The sequence below is a fragment of the Grammomys surdaster genome, unplaced genomic scaffold (assembly GCF_004785775.1).
Source record: "Grammomys surdaster isolate TR1022 unplaced genomic scaffold, NIH_TR_1.0 125878, whole genome shotgun sequence".
Classification (NCBI taxonomy): domain Eukaryota; kingdom Metazoa; phylum Chordata; class Mammalia; order Rodentia; family Muridae; genus Grammomys; species Grammomys surdaster.
This window is the reverse complement of record NW_021620703.1, coordinates 3,211,568-3,231,808: the sequence shown is the minus strand read 5'-3', so window position 1 is coordinate 3,231,808 and position 20,241 is coordinate 3,211,568. Positions and strand designations below refer to the sequence as shown.

Here is a 20,241-nt window from a genome sequence, read left to right as displayed (position 1 = left end):
AAAGGGGTAGAAAGGAGGTGAGGAAATACTGGACCAAAACAAGACTGAATACTGTCTAGTAAAACTTCAAACTCTGCAACTCCATGTCTGATGTCAAAGCTCTCTTCAGATTTCTAAACTCTTTCAGCTGTATCGACTGAGCACAGTTCTTTCTTTTGGGCTGGCTCCACTTCCTAACAACAGCTCTCCTTGGTGGGGATGCTATGGCTCTTGCATCTCCAACATTTTGGGGTCTCCAAGGTCATCCAGGCTTCACCTTTACAGCTTCACACAGTGTCCTCTCTAGGTCTCCATGCAGGGACATCCCTGACACATCCCTGGTATCATTGGCTTTCCTTAGTTGCTGAGGGAGATTCCATAGGCCCTTTCTTCTATCCTTGATTCTAAAGCCAAAACCACATGCTGAAGCTGCCAAGTTCTGCTGCTTGCTGGGGCTAGAAGATGCTTCCCTCCTCATTCAATGACACCTTCACCAGCTTTCTTGTTTCCATGGTTTCCTTCATGGCTTGAGCTTGTCTGTTCTGGAACTTGCTCTGTAGATCAGTCTGGCTTTGAACTCTAAAATCCACTTGCTTCTGCTTTCTGAGTACTTGGATTAAAGGCAAATGCCACCAGAGAAGCTCTTGGTTTTGATTTAATTCCTTTTCACAAGTTGAAAGCTTAGCTGAGTGGGGTCTTGCCATGAGATCACCACTCCCTTTATTCCATTTAACATCAAGATATTTAACCTATTTATCTTCCTGAACACAGGACATAGCTCCATTAGACTTCCTGACTTAACTGTACATTTTGTAGCTTTTTTTTGATAAGCTTTCTCCTTTCATTTTAGATCTTTATAAGACTGAACACTAATAACTGTACAACAAAGTCAATACTAAGCTGCTCTGAAATTTTCTCTGCCAATGCAACTAATGCAAAACTCTTCAATTTAGCTTCTGGCAAACTCTTCAGACAAGGGCAAAAAACAGCCACATTCTTCACCAAAACATACAGGAGCTGTCTATAGACTACATACTAAAATTTTTTCTTTTGTAAAATCACTTGGTTTTAATGGTTCAAATCATCCAAAGCACCACTGGCTTCCATGTTCCCCCTAGTATGGCCCATTAAGTCATGCTTAAAGCATTCTATCACTTTCCTAACCTAGAATCCCAAAGTCAAATTCCTCCAAGCAAAATCATGGCCCAGGAGTCAGGTATGAGAATCAGCCTGAGTTTTACTGGTGATGGCTGTGGTGGTAATGGCAGAGGCTGTGGCTGTGGCAGCAGCAGCAGCAGCAATAGCAGCAGCAATAGCAGCAGCAATAGCAGCAGCAGCAAAGACTGATCAAGGCATTGGGAGCAGTGACCAGAAAAGGAGGGAAAACAGGGCAAGGGTGATGGTGGGACCTAGTGACAGCGCAAGAGGTACTAAATGCATGAATGAATATAAGCTAGTCATTTTTGACTTAGAAAATGCTGGGGAGTTGGCTTTGACTGTACAGTTTGTTCAAGGAATTTCTGTTGAAAAAATATGATTGTATGATAGGAGGTTCTTATAGAAAGCACGTTGAGGTAGATGTGCAACAGTGTACGCTTGAAATCTTGGAAACTGCAGGAACAGAACAATTTACAACTATGGGAGATTTGTACAAGGCTTTGCTTTGGTTCAGTTCATCACAGCACAGTACACATTTAAAGACTGAGAGAACAGATTCTTTGGGTTAAAGATACCATTGAAGTTCCAATGACTTAGGCTGAAAATAAACGTAACTTGGAAGATGAAAGAGTTGTAGGAACGGAGTAAGTTCAAAACCTAGTAAGGCAATGGAATAACTGTGCATTCTTAGAATCCTCTGCAAAATCCAAAATAAATGTTACGGAAATCTTTTATGACCTAGTACAGTAGATTATAGGGGAAAAAAACCAGAAAAATCTAGTGCCTAGATAGGTACAGAAAAAAAAAATCATTATGTCAGCTGCTTTAATGCACTGAATGCATTGTAGCCCTGAGCTATGTCTGAAGATTCAAAGTGCCAACGTTGCAATGTTGTTAGATCTACCAATATCTTAAATGGACTTTCCTGTGGTGGTACCCTGTAAGAGAGAAGTGAAAGCTACTCTATTAGTTTGCACATTCTAATCACTTTCCAGTATCTCTAGAGATTTTGATTTATATAGTAGTTCTAGAGTATGCAGCTTGTAAAAATAGAGGCTATATCCAGTATTACTGCTAAGAGACATTCTTCACGTACCCATATAAAAGTGGTATACTGTATACTTTAACACACCCCATACTTTGTACTGGACAGTAGAATAATATAAATCCCAAAAGCATAATAGCAGAAAGTCCAATGGGCTCCTACATAGACTACTCCAGATAACTTTGCATCCGTGATACTCGTAGCTTATTGTATTTTTTTGTTAACTCAAGGTCATTACCATTGTATTATATAAATAAGCATCTATATAATACAGCTATGTAGGCTTTTTTTTTTGATTTTTCAAAAACCTGTGGAGACAGTGATCTTGTCATTAAAGTACGATAGTCCTTCAAGTATAATGTCTTAGATTTAAAGACATTGCCTTTGATATCTGTTGGGAAGGAAATGTCCAGAATTTTCCAATCTCCTAATTTGTTTCCTTTTTTGTTTACATAGGGAACGATGTTTATAGTTGTGTGTACAGTGGGAAGTCTACAACAAGAAGTGTATGTTTTCAGACGTATTTTTTAATGATTTAATAATTTTGTAAATCATATTCAGGGTTCTGCAGCTGTAGATTCGCACTGTGCCTCCCTTGCTTGTTCATGCGTACATGCATCTCCAATAACAAATAGACAGGGTTAGTGTCTTTGCCTGTTAGTGGTTGTTTCTCATATGGAGCATTCTGGCTGAGATGTTAAATGGTGGACGAGTACTGTGGATGAGAGTGTGGGAAGTACTTTTAATCATGCGTAATTGGTCACGAGGCCTAATTTGCCGTAACTACTGTTGCTTTATTTAATAGTGCCCTGTTGATGCGTATGCATTCATGTTTGAGTATAAAGGTTGTCCATTCAAAAGGCAACCACAGTATTTTAATTTACTAACCTGATGTTACGACGACATTGAGGTGGCCAAATGTAAACTAGAAGCCCTAATTTAACTGGTTCAATTTTGTATAAATTCGTATCCATAGTTCAATAAATTTGGATTGTCGTGCAAGGGCTTGAATTGTAGTTACTTGCTTCTTGAATGTGTTTTGTGTAATGTTTTAAAAGTGCTAATAAATTAACATGGGGTTACCTTTAAAAAGAAAATAGTGCAGCCTAGTAAAATACCCAACTCCTAGTAGTGTCAGCTTCTGTCTTAACTAAGGTTTCTACTACTGTAAGGAGACACCATGACCACAGCAACACTAATTAAAAGAAAACATTTAATTGGGATTGGGTTACAGTTTCAGAGGTTTAGCCCATTATCATCATACTGGGGGGAGCATGGTGGCATACAAACACACATGATGATAGAGAGGTAGCTGACAGTTCTACGTCTAAATCTGCAGACAACAGAAAGAGAAACCACAGTAGGCCTGGCTAGAGCATCTGAGACTGCAAAGCACGGCCCCTAGAGATACACTTCCTCCTACAGAGCCATACCTACTCCAACAATGCCACACCTTCTAATAGTGCCACTCCCTATGGACCTATGGGGGATATTTTTATACAAACCACCATACTCTCTATTTTACCTCTGACATTTGCCTTTCAGTCTTTGTGTAACATGTCAGGAACTGCATATGTATATGGGCAAAATAACCACCCAGAAGAATAGCCAAAGGAAGTAATGACACTGTGTTCGGATCCATACAACTAAAACATCTTCATAACTGGACATTAGGATCAGGTGTGCAGCATCTGGTCACAAACTCTGCCTTTCGAGAAAGTTCTCCCCAGTTTTCCATCACCTATTTTTTTTTTGTATAAATAACCCTTAAATCAATCTCCAAACAAGAACTTGACAAGAGCCCATTTCCTTGGTTAGTTCACTTAAAAAAAAAAAACCACGCCAATTTCCTTGCCTCAATTTTTTATCTTGATTCACTTGGCTATAAAATGTAATTTTTCTCAGGCATGTCTGATGAAGGCTGAGCTGAACCAAAGATTTCTCTTAGGCCCTGATGTATGGAGAGAGAAGATATTTCCTTGTCCAAATCCAGAGACAGGCTTGGTAGAGCCAGTTACAGGCTGGAATCAGGATCTCTTGTTATTTTCTCAGAGGCTTTGCTATTTGGAAGAAACACAGTTCCTTCATTAAACCAAGAGCATGCTTGGTAGGGACAGCAATGGCCTGGGGGCAGGGCGTTGTAGGAACTATGGCTTCAGAAGCTGAGAACCCAACTCTTCCCATCGCAGGGGCTATGCTTATCAGTCCCAAGGCTGCTTTATGCTCAGTCTGTAATGTTCTTGAGACAGTCTGTGTTCCCCTGTGCTGTACTGTTTTATTAGCTTCCCACTGACTTACTCCCATTGAATGACAGTTTCTGTTGACTGTTGACTTTGTCTCATCATTCCCCTACCCCCAATAATATATAAGAGGGTGTGGCAAAGAGCTCCTATATAGACTACTCCAGATAACTTTGCTCATATAGCCCACGGTGGCCTTGAACTCACTATATAGCCAAGGATAACAGTCAACTTCTGATACTCCTCTTCCACCTCCTCAGTCTGTATTACAAGTATGTTCATCCACGGTTTTGTGTGGTGCTTGTCATCACATATAGGACCTGATGTTTGCTAGCTAAGAAGCACTCAGCTAGGTGAGCTACATCCCCAATATGTCTACTTTATTCTGAGTAGGGTACATTTTCCTACAGCAGAGAGATAAAAAGCATTTTGTTTTTGTTGTTTCATTTTGCTTTTAATTGTTGGAGGTAAACAGCAGATGAGAGCAACATCACTATTGAAGATCACTGAATGGAAATTGCTTTAGCACAAGACAATCAGCTTTTCTTTATGTAGATCACATATATCACACATGTGATCGTGACTCTTCTTTTACGTGTCCTCACCCTTCAATAAGCTTCCATTTATTTCCTGTCCACTGTGTCTGTCTACATTAGCCCTATACTCATGTCACAAGGCTTTATATATGAACATTTACATCAAAAGTCTTGTATAAATTTCTAGAAAGTTCTTTCTTCTTGAAGTAGTGAATCATAAAATAAATGAGATCACATTTCAATGTTCTGTGCCTCTGTGCTTGAGTAAAGCTGGGCGTCTCGTTGACATTTAACAAACTGTTTAGCAAGAAGTATTTTATGTCAAAGATAAATAACAGCTGTAGCCACTTACAATAGGATGCCTTTATATATACATATAGTTCAAAGGTAAACACACCTGCTACCAATACTGTAATTAAATTATTATACATTCCAGACAACTCAATCACATTATATGTAGCTTCTCTAAATTACTTTATACATACTTGTTTCCACAAAGATAATTATTGAGTCAATTACAGAAAAATTATCTCCCAAGCCCACCCACTGGCTGCTGGAAGGCTACAGTTTACCCCCCCCCCCTTTGGAGGAATATTGACTTTATATTAAAGAAAATGGTTTTTCAGGTGATTTTAGTTTCTGTCTCCATATAAGTTGGTCTATAACTTATTACTTCAAATAACATTATATTTTAAAGGTAATGTAAATAGAAAAATTATATTTGTAATGCTAAGATTTGGGGGCACAATTTTATACTACAGAAAAATGTAAGGAAATAATATGTTTTAATTAGTCATTAGAACCCTATATGTCAAAAGACACTGAGTAGGATCCTGCCGGTATCATACCCAACCTTCAGGCCCAGTCTGGGTTTTACAACTTGCATGGAGGCCCAGCATACTCCCCAGTCCTTAGAACTAGCCTGTTTCCTTATCGAAACTAGTTAGGCAAACCCCAGTCACACTGTCCTAAACTTCTGAGCTTGCATCAGAAAACACATCTTACATGCTAGTTTAGCCCTCTATGTAGACGTAGTAGCATGTATATGGTCAGTAACCAATAGCTATTTGATTGACTCAAGGCCCACACCACAGGAGGGAAATTCTACTTCTGGATACCTAACCAACTACCTGGGACTAGGGGTGACTTGGACCTTAGAGGAGAACCTACTAGTACAACTTCAGTAAGTGAGTGCCATTCCTATCTGCATTCTAAATATTTATCTTTACATTCACCAATTAATGTAGATTTCAACCCTTATTTGTAACAGCTGAGGACCATTACAGAAAGCCACAGCTGGCAAAAAAAAACAAAAAGAAAGAAAAAAAAGCAGAAAGCAATTGATCCTGAGGTGCCTAGGCCTAGTCAATACGACTGTAACATAACCTCACACCAAAAGATCAGGGAATGTCTTAGTGTTTCTGTTTTGCAACAAAGCATCATGACCAAAATGCAAGTTGGGGAGGAAAGGGTTTATTCAGCTTACACTTCCACATTGATGTTCATCACCAAAGGAAGTCAGGACAGGAACTCACAAGGGCTGGAACCTGGAGGCAGGAGTTGATGCACAGGCCATGGAGGGGTGCTGCTTACTGGCTTGCTTCTTCTTCATCATTCTTTCTTAGAGAATCCAAGACCACTTCCCAGGGATGGCACAGCTCACAATAACCTGGACTCTTCCCTATTGATCACTACTTAAGAAAATTAATACAAGGAGCATAATGGAAGAAAGAATTAAATGCTTTGAAGAGCTTAAGGACCAGGAAGACTGCTATATGGTTGTGTCTTCTAGAAATGATAGGGAAGCTATGCTTATGATACCACAGCAGCGTGGTTGCCTAGCCAACACCAGAACACAACTAAAACCAGTAGATATGCTAATGTGGAAGGGTAGAAGGGAGAAATCTCAGGAGACCCACCACTGCAGGGATAGCTAAAGTCTCTTTATGTCTTTTCAGACAACTAGAGTTTAGTTGCCAGCATATGTACCAGGCTGCTCATTGCTTCCTCCAAATTCAGCTCTGGGGCTTGGGCCTTTTCTATCCTCTATGTACAAGTATACCCAAATATAAAATAAAATTAAATCTTAAAAATAATAAACTCCATGGGAAAAATACCTTCCTAGTAAGTCTATGTTGGCAAAATAATTAGTCTTTCTTCTTTTTCTTTGGCATGTCAAGATTTAAAAAGTAGTTAGTAAGGCTCTGGGCTTTCAAATCTCCATGCGTTTCTTGAGTCATATAAGAAAGTTAAAAAGTTAAATATGCAAATATTAAATATGTAAACTTAGAGTTAAAAATGCAAATACAAATATTTACAGGTGAAGTAAAGAGGAACACTTTTTTCTCCGTCCCAAAGTGACTTTGGAGCTTTATATTTGTTGATAAAAAGAAAGAGTTTCAAACCTTGAAGCTCATCTGCAGAACCAATGTTCTGTTGAGTTACCCGAGTGGTGGGATGAGCTCCTGAACCAGGAATGAGGGAGAGCAGTTGTTGTATCAGGTAATGTTTGTGAACCCCCAGAGACCACCAAGGAGCAGATTTTTGATGTAATCATATTAGGGTCTTTTTACTGAACCTTGAGCTTGGGCTCCCCATCAATCCCGACACAGCAGGAAGGTGGAGCCCTGAGTCTAGTTTTAGGAAAGCATTCGTAGAGGCAAGAAAGGGGTAGGGGCCATTATTGCATTTAACATAATTGGCTTATGTTGGGAGCCAAACTATAAACCTAACATTTTTTGTTTCGTTTGTTTGTTTGTTTGTTTGTTTGTTGTATTTGATTGGTGGTTGTTAGAAAGTGAAGTGTCAGGGGCAGGATTTTAACCTGGGAGTATAGATTTGTTGGGGAATGACCTGGAAACTGGTGTCAAACATGTCTTGTTGGGGGTAGCCTGGAAACTGGTGCGAGTTAGTCTGTTAGTTTGAGTTTAACCTTAGGTCAGGTTCTCTGTGATGGAGTCTGAACCCAAAAAGATCTGGTCTATTATTCTCCCCTTTCTCTGCTAACTAGAAGGTCCAATCATGAGGCTTCCTGAAGTTATCATTATATTTTAGAGGGGGTCAGAGTTGTCATCATTTAGTCTTTGTGGTGTCCCTGGGACTTGGGTGGGGACATCAGATTCTCAGCAAGTTCACTGTGGCTCAGAGAAATGATTTTGTTTGAGTCAGTGATTCTCCTTGTAACACAATCTGACATGCAACTTTGTGAGAATCAAGGTCCTTGGCCAGGTGAACAATTTTGGCACTCAGGAGAGAAATCTATATAATTTACTTAGAGGAAGACAGCTGCCCACACTTTAGTGGAGACACCTGTATACACAAGTGCTGGGTCTTGTTTTTCAATCCAATGAAGTAGTTCCTGTCATTTAATTAGAGAATTAGACCTTTTAAACACAGGGTTATTGCAGAAAAGCACACACTAGTTTCTTGTGTTGGTGCTTTTCTAATGCTGTACTAGTTCCTATTTATCTGTTTTTAGTGAGATTCATTTTTCCCTATGCCCTTGAATTTGTCTCTGCTTTACCCTCTGCAGTGATGCTACAGTATAGCAGTTCGATATGCTTCTCTGATTGCCTGTTCCTGTCTCTGAACATTAGAGACTTTTCTAGTCTCTGTTCACAGCTACACTTCAATGCCTTCACAACTGTCATCATCCTTCAAAGTGCTTGCCTTGTTCTGATGTCTCCTAAAAAGCCTGCTGGGAGTTGGAAGCATTTAATGTGCCATCTTGTGTCCTTTAATCTTCTATTTCTTGACTTAAGTTACATGGATATTTGCTTATGAAATAATTCTTTTGGTTACACATTTTTTTTAAAAAGTCTTATTCATGCACAGCTCCAAATTAAGAATAAAATATCCTAATTTACTTGTTCTGAAATAAAGTTTTCCCTTATAGACTGAAAGTGGTCTCTGTGAGTTTTAGTCTCTGGCCTTTTAGCCTGTCAGAGGTTATAAGGCATATATATTCATGGGTAAAAGGTTCATGGGTAATGAAACAAGCTATTGTTATGTCACTATAGTGTGCCTTATTTGGTTTAAAAGTACTAATTAAGGTTGTGCATGCAAGATAAGTGAAAGTTTGAATGTAAAATGTTGTGTGTTGCTCAGTATGAGAAGCAGAGACGCATGCTGGGTGTGGCTCAGCAAACTGTTGAATTTTTGTAGTATTGACTTGAGCCCCTTGTAAAGTATACAGGTGGAAATACTTCCTGGCACTTTTGAACAGTGATCCAAACCTCAAAAGGACATTGTGGATATGGAAATCACCACCCTTGGCAGCCCTGTATTTTCTATCTGTTTGTTTATTTTGGTAGAGACACTAATATGCAAGACAAATTGAGAAGACAAAGTGTAGAAAATATCTTTATTCAGAAGAAAAGGGGATAGGTGCAGAGGGTGGGCTAGCCTTAGGAAGACAGGAGCAGAAAATGGGCTAGCCTTAAGATGATCAATAAATTTAGAAAATGGCAGAGGACTTAGCAAAGATCTACCTGGGATGAAAGGCATGTGAGTTTGCAAACAGAGGAGTAGTGAGTTTCTGAGTGAGGCGGGTAAGGAGCCTCACCACTGCTGAAGATACTACAGAGATCTGAAGTGGTGGTGAACAGAAGTTCTGAACACGCTCTGGAAGTCCATCCCCTTATTGTCCAGTCTCCCATGCCTTCTAAATATCAGTCTAAGAAAATGTTGAAATTGAATTGGAGGTGTTATATCACTAACAAGGTTATACTGTCTATATAGAATGTTAAATACTAGTTAGGTTTCACATAGTTGCATGAGTTTGATGAATAGTTTCTCAAAATTTTAATTTAATTTCTATTTCTTCCGGGAATGAGACTTTTCATATAATAACACATTTCTAATGTTAAGAAATTCACCCTTCCAGATTTTCGATCGTAATGTGTATGATAATAGAGAACTTCTTGTTCTATGCCCCAAGCAGATGTTGTTTAAGATGTCCCATGTTTCCTTTTAGGACAAGCCTTGTTATATAAACACACTATCTTGCCCACACTGAAGCTTTTGTTCTTTCAACAGTTGACTTTCTCTGGAAGCACAGCGCTAGGTGTATATAGACTTAAGCCACATCCTTTTGAATCGTGACATTGACATTCGCCTATTGTTCTTTTTGATGGGCATTCCTTTAAGATATGTATCATAATTTCACATTATGAGACTATTATTCTACTAGTATCATATCATAAATGTGAAACATTTAAAAGTCCTTAAAGATCATTGTAGAACTGATCTGTCTCAACTGGAAACTCTTGACCAAAATGAGTCTACAGCCTATGAAAGTCTTTAACAACCCTACTAATATTTATTAGAAATTAACAATATATGTAGATGCCTTTGCTCTTATAATGCTCGCCATCACAGATACCTTGAAATTGGAAGAAGTTAAAAAAAAATCAACCTTGCATGGAGTGAGGGATGTGATAATAATCACCCAAAAGAGTACCAAAAGAGTACTATCTTGGTGTCAGAGTGGGAGATGAAAGAAGTGCTGACAAAATGTCCCTGATTGAAATAGCAGATCCTGACACAGAAGTTTACCTGAATTAATACAGAGGCAGGTCGAGTTTGAGTACAAATGACAGTAGATGAGTGGAAACTTGTAGCTTTTCTTCTGGTAACATTTATTTTTCCAGAATAATTTAAAGCAATGTCATTAACTCTGAGGAGTGACTAGAAAGGTGCTGGATGCGGGCAGTGAATATAGAATAGAAGAACATCAGAAAGAAGTGGGTAGGATCTAGAATTGCTCTGTTATTTTCTGTGTTGCCCTGCAGTAAGGAAGGTTAGTCTGAGTGCATGATCTTATCCATCCATGCTCAGTTGCAGGACATAGGTAAAGGAAAGGAAAGAATTTAATTAAAGCCATGGTTTGGAGCTTCCAAACTTGTGAAAGCGAGGAAAGTGATGCGTATTTCCTTGTGTGTGGATACACTTTTGTGTTTGGAGACTTAAGGCTGTTTTCTCTTTATGTTCTTCACCTTATTCTTCTGAATAGGGTCTCTTAGTTGAACATGAAACTACCCAACTTGCTCCAGCTGTCCTCTATCTCTGCCATCTAAGTCCTGGAATTAGAGGCTGATCCCCTGTCAAATGGCATTAATTGGATTTGGGGTATGCAAAGTCCTGTTCTCACATCTACATGTTGAACACTTTGCCCATTAAGCCATTTTTCCAGTTCTGAAGTCAGAGCTCTCCTAGACTGGCATGACGTAGGCCTTTGCTGTAGCACTAATGTATCCATGTGTGCACAATCACCACGTTTGTGATCCAGAGGGGAAATTCGCATGGCTTTCAGTGGATTGTTACCCTAAACAGCAAAGATTTCAAGTATTTTAACCTTTGGTGGGGCGAGGAGTGGGGGACATAATTGAGAGATGGTAACAGAAATGTAAAGAAAGAGGAAGTTGGTCTATGTTTTCTGCTGCTTTTCTAAGAATAATAAAACTCTTCTCTAATCCTTTAGCTTCTGCAGGTTTCTAGGCAGCAACTAGGTATCTATGAGAAGCTGTGCATCTGGATCCCCAGGGTTCACATCCACTGGGTAGTGTGAAAGACATCTTGATTTTCTTTCCCTATGCAGTTATGTATGAAACAGACCTCACCTTGCACTCAAACTTGAATGTTGCACGGATGTATAGTCCTTAAATAGGTTTTCTATTTAATCTTATTTCTGTCCTAAAACATTTTTTCTCATGTCAACGTTTCTATATATTTCTTCTTATGTGTCTCTCTGATTGTGAAGTACATGGAAAAAGATGTGTAATTAAAATATTAGGAATTTTTCAATGATAAAGTTAGGGCCATGACATGATACACTCCTGTATTGTAGTATGTCTGTACCTAGATGATAAGTACAGGTATATCTCTAAAGAAATTACCATTTCATATTAGTAAGCGAAGACACAGAGTTCTTTGTTTCAAGGTAAGTCAATGTTTAAAACACATTTAATTGTCAAAAGAAGGACAATTTTAATATATCATAATATTTGAGTTCCTTGAGGCATTAAGACATCTGTGATGATTGATAGGGTGCTGACCAAGAAATGTCATCAGCATATTTGAGGTTTAATCCTCCGGCTTTCAGTTCCTGGCTTTGCTATTTGCACAGGGTGGCAAGAAGGCATATTCTGTGGTTGGCATAAACTGGACACGGACCAATGCAGAAGATGTCAGAGAAATTGGATACTAACCTGATGTGCAGTAGATTGCCTTCGTCTTGCTGCAATGTTTGTCTGTGCTGTCACCACCAGGCTTGTCACTCCAACTGCTGACGAGAGCCAATGTTGAGATGGCCTATAAATACGCAGGCTAGAGTTGCCACGATGGGCCTGATTCTCTGGCATGAACAGTCTCTACGCTTAGGTCCCGGATCATCACCATGAAGCTGATACTTCTGTACCTGGCTGTGGTGCTCTGCACCGTTTGCAAAGGTAAAGTATTTGAGCCTTTGTAGTTTAGTGAATACATGTATATTTAACGCTTAGTGTTCTCCACGTCTTCCTTGTGCCTCAAGGTAGGATAGTGTGCAGGGCTATATTGTTTTTGATACAGCAGATGTTACTTATACATTCAGAGGTGATCTTGGAGGGGTGTGTGTGTGTGTGTGTGTGTATGAGTGTGTGTATGGGTGTGTGTGTGTGTGTGTGTTAGCCTTAAGGTTTGTTGCTCATTCTCAGCACAGTTTATACATTGATGACTATGGTTTGAGTTTGCATTCCCATGATGTCTAGAATGCTACACTGACAATTGCTGTATTCACAAATCACATCACTTCTAAAAGGACCAGCCCATCGCTCAAACAAAGATTCACAGGGAAAACATTTAGTAAACTAACCAAATTCTTGGATAGTTTAAAAAGCCAGACTTACTGAAAGCATTACTGGTAAATTTAAAAACTGTGTAACATTAAAAACAAGCAGTAGTTTGATAGTCAATCAAAATAAAATTTATATGGTTTCACCAGCCATGACGTTACAGGAAGAAGAAAAAAATTAAAAGTCTTGGATAAATAGAATGTATTAGTTATAACTAAAGCTACACAGACACACAGACACACACACACACATATATATATATACATATACATATACATATATGTATGTTATATGTATAGTATATATATAACATACATTTATATACATGTATATATACGTATACATACACATATATACATACATGTATATATATACACACACATATATATATATGTATATATAGAGTATGTAACCATGTAATCTATAATAAAATATAGATCTGACAATATGTACATATATTTCTTATAATATTTTTTTAGTTTCTTCATTCTCACTAAAATAAAATAGATTAGGTCATTTTTTAAATTCTCATCTTTAACTAATAAATTACTAAGAAAATACTAGCCAAAATAAAATCAGGTAAAATTCAGATTGGAAACTTTTAGATCATGGCTGTTATGGGTAAAAGAAGTTGTGTATTGACCAATATTAACTGGTGAGTTTTGTTTCCCTCTGCATTTTCAAGACTAGGTTGCCCTGGAATAGTGTGACTTTAGGTATAATGGGCAGTGTTCAATGTTTCCCCTAATCACATGGTGGAATTTTATTAAATAAGAAAGCTCCAAAATAATAAATTAGTATTGGAATATTAGTTATCACATATAAAGAGTGGTTATTCATAGTAAATTTTAAGGAAGAGTTGAAGTAAAAGTATTTTGTTGTCTTTAAACACATTATACTATTTCTGTTCTTCTTATAAAAAAAGGAGAGATGACTTTTCAGTATAACAAAAGGTCAGTATCTCTGAAAATTCAGTCTTCAACTTGTGAGGCTACCTACACAAGGAAACAGAAAACACCCTCCTGGGTTTGCGCTGATGCTGCCTGGCTCCTCCTTTATACACCCCACTCCTGATCCAAATTCTTCAAGGCAGTTTGTTCTGGGATTTCAGTGTTTTCCTAAAGCCAAAAACTATGACTAAGGGAGAGCAGGTGCTCAGCTCACACTGAGTTTTCAACTTGAACACACATCTCTCTTTTCTAGAGATGATTTCTGAAGGTCTCACCAACTTTGGCGTGGCGACTCTCTTCTCTTGCTGCAGCAACTTGATACAATATCCATATTGTAGAAGGACAATGTCTGCTGCCTGCTCCCAAGTCCTTTACTGCTTACACACACTCAGAAGGCAACACCACTGACCCAGGATGCTTAAGCTAGTTTGTCTGGCAGGAATGCACATCTCAGATAAGGCTGTAAGGATTTTAGCTAATAGGCAAGTCAAAGAAGCAAGAATTCAAGTATGGCGTTTATGACATCTCCATATGCCTGAAGTGAATCCAGGGACAAATTCTTAACTGCTAACTACATTTCTGATAGTTCATCATTGTCAGTAATTTGTGACACAGAAAATAATAGTGCTTAAGTTTTCTTTAAAAACCTTTATACTCTATTGGAATCACATCTGTAAGCCATTTTCTTTTTCTGGTCTTTGGCTGAATACACTTGATTGTATTTTCAGGTGCCAAACAATACAACTTGTATCAGAACACATAAGGGAAGTTTTCTGTTTAATGGGACTGTTTTGATGTTTGTCTTAATATGTGCCCGTTGGTAGGTTAGAGGGAAGTCTGTTCACTTTGAGTCCTATGTTTTCCAGAAATAGTCCCAATTTCCAGAACTTTGGTTAGTATCAGATCATAAGAACATAGAATTTATGTTGGAAAAACATGGTCAGTTTGGGCTTAGAAAATTACCTTTATTAGCAAAATAGAGGTTTGTGGTTAGTACCTGGTCTATGGTGGATATGTGGTTAGTACCTGGTCTATGGTGGATATGGATTTAGTATTGGATGAATTAACGGAAATGATTTCTGATTTGTCTATTTAGAATTAAAGAACCATACTATTGTCCAAAGAAAGCAGCAGTATAAATACTCTGTACTGAAGAGCCTTGTGTCTGAAAGAAAAAGATGCTATCTTTGATCTATTGAGGACTTTGGGGAAATCATTTGAGTGGTACTTGTTTGTTTGTTTTTATTGTTTTGTCACACAGACTAGAAAACTTTCCAGCTTTGTTTCTCTGTGACAGTTACAATGCTAATGATTGGGTTTTTCTTATTCTTAATGTAGTCTTCTTTGAAGACAAAAGTAAAGCTAAAAGAAGGTAAATTTGCAGAAGGCTAACTTCATAGATTCTTAACTTTGGAAATCAAAGGCAGTGAAGAAAACAAGGGTTAAGAAAATTCTGTGACTCTGAGTAATTTTTGAGAAGGAGTCATTGGCCTTCGAAGATGTGGATGTTGGCGGGAACCAGTAAGACATCAGGAAGCTTGACAAAGCTGTGGAGAGGCATGTCTGTCATTAGGACAAGAATGCTGATGAGTGTTATTGATACAAAACAAAGGGTATGTTTGTCCTCTTTTATTCATTCAGTCATTGTTTATCTATCCTCAAAACATTTCAGCTTTCCATATTTTCTCTTCATTCTTATTAAAGGGAAAAAGTCAAGATGTGTCCATTTTCTCATGACAATATTGTTATTGTTTCAAACAGCTTCAATTATCAGAAGTAGAGTTGGCCTCCATACCTCTACAGGCCTTGGATTGGGATTGTTTGGATCTGCTAAAAAGAATACGAATGCCAAGAGTTCTGGTGGGAGCAAAGATGACAGTGTGTCTGATAGAGGTAACTGTAGTCATTGGGTGTGGTCACTGTTGCTTTGCAATGTAGACTTAGACCTGAATTAATTAAATTACTTAACGTGTGGAGGAAAAAAAGGTCTTTTTTTTCAAATACTACGTAAGCAATGTATCACCAGAGAGCCACTTTTAATAGTGTTTTATTTATTCGTTTATTTTTTGTTACTTGCAATGGAAACTGCTGGTTTGTAGCTCAAAAAAGTGAAGAAAGATTCTGCTGTTGGCTTTGGAATTTGTAGCTTGAATTCTGTTATTGTCAATGTTTTTCCTAGAAAAATACTTAGAGTGAGATAATTTGTTGTGGAGAATATGCTTTGGTGATTTTGATATTATTTTCTAATATTCTTGCATAAAGTATTGGAGTTCAGAAATGGTTCACTATCCTCTTTGACACTCTTTTTATATTCTACAGGTAAAGATAACTTGAGAAACGAGTTTAAACTTGGTGTTGATGCCTCTGCAAATCTAAAGTCTAGTTTAGGTACTTCTGATGCACACAGTCTTGGAAGAAGTGAAACTCCTCCTCCAAATCCTGCTCTCAATTTGATTAGAGTCCTTGAGTCTCTGCCCATATTAAGAGGTATTCAACCAGGTCTCACTCCTGGAGTGTTCACAAGGAGTTTCAAATATCTTCTTATATGATGTGGGAGTAATATTTTGATTTTAGATTTCTTTATTTCTTTTAATATGCTTTTATATTGGGAGGTAACTCTTGGTACTCTATTCTGGATAAGGTGAAGGAAGAAGATTGGAGTTAAAAATTAACCTGGTTATTAATGAGTTTAGTAAAGTAGGATTATTAATGTTGAAGAATAAAGTGAAAGTGCTGTAGGTGTTTCTATTCCCTTTGAATTTACATTTATTGGAGTCTTGAGTTCTGCATATGACAATGCTTCACATGACATACTTTCTGCAGGTGATATCCATGGTGATATCAGTGTAGGAGGTGGCATCAGCAGACTTCATGGCAGCGGGTCAGGTAGGCTACTTAAGATGTGTGGGTGAACTGTGAATGGAAGAAGTGGATGAAAAACATTGACAGATGGAATTGAGTGTAGAGCATTTACTGAAAGGAATGGAAGATGGAGAACTGACTAGATAGAGGAGTCTACTGGAGCTAAGCCTATGAGACTCAGGGAAGATGATATTTCTCAGACCTCTACTAATGTAGATCCTTTTGAGAATCTCAAATGGTTTAAAATTCATTATTTTGTAACTTGCATTTTCATATTCCATCAAAGGGAAAGAATAGTTAGTACATGTTTTTCGATGAAGACAAACATAGCAGATGTTTTGGTTGCATTGTTCAGACTTTGATGGAAAATTGAGGATAATTTTGGACTCAGAAGGAACGATGTTGGCAGTGGATCAAGTAGTTTACCTAACCATTACGAACCAGTGATGTTTAGATCCACTCAGTAGTTTACAGCATTGTGTTTTGCTGAAAGTGAAGTGTTCCAAGTTATATATGGATAAAAGAAGGATAGAGCCAAAGTGAACTTGCAAATCTTGGTAAATTTCATCCACTGAATATAGTCTATGCTGGAAGCTCTGTGGGTATTTCCATTCAGGGCAAGTATGGATAATAGGTATGGTCTCACCTAGGATCTTTTGAAACTTAAATATTGTTGCATATGGTCTGAACAATTAATCTGTTTGATTTTGCTTGGAGAGACGACATTGATCTCTTTTGAGGGAAAAGAAAGAAACAGGGATAGATCTTGTAGTTTTCTTTATAGAGACCACTGTGTTCTGTTTTGGGTAAGAAGAAAAAAACAAGGATAGATTTAGTTTAGATGCTGAACTTTCTGTAAACACAGTGTTTATGAGAAAAAAAAGACACATTGTCTAAAAGGTGGTAGCTTATGTAGTTTCATATGGTCAGGAGTGATTTTTAATTTGTCAAGGTACAGAGTTAAATATTTTGATCAAAGTTCTGATGGAAATAATTTTCCCTTTTATAGTGGATATTCATATAGCATGAAAAACTATATTGCTAATAAATGATTTGAGAAGATTATTTCAATGCCAGTGGCCCCTGTAGTCAAGCATCAGTGTGTGGCTGTCAAATCTGACTTAAGTTGCACTTCCAAACCTTCATTATATTAGCAGTTGTAAAACCGAGGTACCTTGATAGAGATCTACTAAAATGAAGGGTAGAGATGGGTTTAGCTGTGCGTCTGGGTGAACATGTGTTCCTAACAATGATCTTAGTGGACATGCAAGAAGAAGTCTCTGACAATGCAGAGTCTAGGAGTGTTTCCTGTCAGATAATTCATAATCAGGTGTTATTATCACCTATGTATGATATAGTCTGTCAAGAAGCTTCTAATAGTCTGACTAAACCATGAGTGGAAGAAGAGATTATGTGCAGAGCATATACAGAACAGAAATTTGGAGTCAGGACCAAGGACAAGACCTGAATTCTTTTAGAACTGCAGTAAAATGACGCAGTAATGAGGCTAGGGCATACACAGTATCGTAAGCTGTGTGCTCCTGAGGATTTCAAACAGATTCAAGTCTCATTGTCTTTATCTTGGGTTTTCATTTTTCATCAAAGGGAGAGAATTTGTTTCCCTGGTATTGCCCTAAGAGGGTCAGAATGGACATATTGTCTTTGTTTGTATAGACCTTGAAGAAGTCGAACAGATAACTCTAAGGATATCTATTCTTGATAACACACAATTTCCAGTAATCACATTATAAAAAAACTTGTCCCCACATAGTACAGATCTGAAGACAGATGCACATTCAAATTATTCTTATTCTTATGATTTTACCTTTCTGAGGAGCCTCAAGTGGAAACAATAGACTAAATGTAGATTCATCAAATGGACTCTCTACAGAGTCAGGAGATGATCATTCACTCCAGGGTCAAGAAGTAGCTGCATCTTCTAGATATGACAAGAATGTAGAGAGTAGCAATTCATCTACAGGCTCTGCAAACTCCAATGAAGGAGGTATCCTGACCTGCGTTACTTTGCATGTATCTCCTGTCATAACAAGTGTTATAACTTGTTGTGTTCTAAAATTCCTATGAAGGAAACATGTGCTCTAATTGTGTGGTTGTGCAAATGTTAGAAAATAGAAGCAAGGTTGAAATGAACTTCAGATTTGAACTTTGAATCACTTTGCTTTAGTGAAGATTATTCAGTAATCTTAAATTGAATGGCTCTCCATAATTCAGTTACAGTCTTTAGAGTGTTGATGTTTCTCTCCACAGACCTAAATATTTGTGGTGATGTTATTGAAATTTGATTACCTTAGATTGTCAGTCCTGAGCTTCATCAGGGTGCATCCCTAAGATAGAGAGAGAGAGACAAGGGGACAGGTCAATGTAGTATTGGAAGAAGGAGAGGTGCCTGCAGAGGATCAGACTATCTGCCTCAGCAGTGTGAACCAGTGAGATGTAAATTCAGTCAATAATTTAGGTCATTACATTTCTCTGAATGGGATGAATTTCATGTATTTTACTTGGTCATTGCTGAAGGAAGGGCAGAGCTAAATGTTAAATTGAAATTTCTGTGTGAAGTTCATGCTGTGACAATAACCAATGATAAAAGGACCTTGGAAATCTGTGCTCAGTTCTGGTGTTGACAAGAGGTATAGTCTCACCTAAGACCTTTTGAATTCTAATTGATACTGATAAGGTGAAATGGCTAAATTTATCTTATTCATAGTTTTTGTGGCAAGATCATTATGTTCAGTTTGGGTGATAAAAAAGACAGAAGGCTGGATCTTGTTTAGATGATGTTCTTTGTACCCAGTCAGTTTTTATGAGAACATAGAGAATTTTTGGAAAAGGTAGGAAGTTGGGGGAGGGAGGTAGCTTATGTATTATCATATGGTCTGGTAAAGACTTTAAATTTGTCCCAATACAAAGTATGAATATTGAATTTCTGTCCTATAATCTAATGAAATCCTTTTCCCTCCTACAGCTGGCACACCTAGTGAACATTCAAGTGACTTGATATTGGAAGAAGTGAAAGACATAGGAAAAAAGTACCTGACTGGTCCCATTTTCTCAGGTAGTCAAGTGTCAGTGTGTAGCAGTCAAACCTAAATTGTGCTGAGGTTCAAAACTCGTGCTTGTTGGCAGATGAATATAATCTAGTGGTAATGTCTAGATGCATTTTTTAGAAGGCTATTAAGAACAAGAGAAGACATCTGACATGTCATTAATCTGGGTCCAACTATGTGCTCAAATTGATTATAGTGCAAGTGAAAGAATATTGTTTTGGCACTGAAGATTGTGGTTGTGTTTCCTGTCAGATACTTTATGATTATGTATTTTTGATCATGTTTGCATAATACAGTCTGTCAAAACCCTCCTGATATTCAGGCTGAACTTTGAGTGGAAGAAGGCATTCATCTTGAGGCTTTCCAGAACATATCATTATGATCAGGAGAAAGGGACAGTGGAGAAGTCTTCTGGAATTGGAAACAAGACTGTCAATGGTGACTCTGTGGCATCACCTTTCTACTAAGCTGGGATTTTCAGAGAATTATCAATAGATTCAAAATTCTTCCTCCTCTGTCTCCTCCTTCTGTTTTTCCTCTTTTTTCTCCTGTTTCTCCTCCTCCTTTTCCTCCT

At 37.9% G+C, this 20,241-nt stretch overlaps 1 protein-coding gene and 1 pseudogene across 1 annotated transcript in view; both read left to right on the top strand.

Moving 5' to 3' along the window:
* The first annotated feature begins 1,417 nt into the window (after positions 1-1,417).
* Positions 1,418-1,966, top strand: LOC114608215 (annotated as a pseudogene).
* A 10,383-nt stretch (positions 1,967-12,349) lies between these two features.
* The window catches only part of LOC114608199 (submandibular gland protein C-like), a 14,221-nt gene continuing 6,329 nt past the window's right edge, over positions 12,350-20,241 (top strand). Inside the window, exons 1-6 of the mRNA XM_028752151.1 lie at positions 12,350-12,406; positions 15,502-15,633; positions 16,060-16,227; positions 16,564-16,626; positions 18,440-18,607; positions 19,586-19,675. Of these exons, the coding sequence (XP_028607984.1) occupies positions 12,355-12,406; positions 15,502-15,633; positions 16,060-16,227; positions 16,564-16,626; positions 18,440-18,607; positions 19,586-19,675 (673 nt within the window). The 5' untranslated portion in view covers positions 12,350-12,354. The remainder of the gene's footprint in view (positions 12,407-15,501; positions 15,634-16,059; positions 16,228-16,563; positions 16,627-18,439; positions 18,608-19,585; positions 19,676-20,241) is intronic.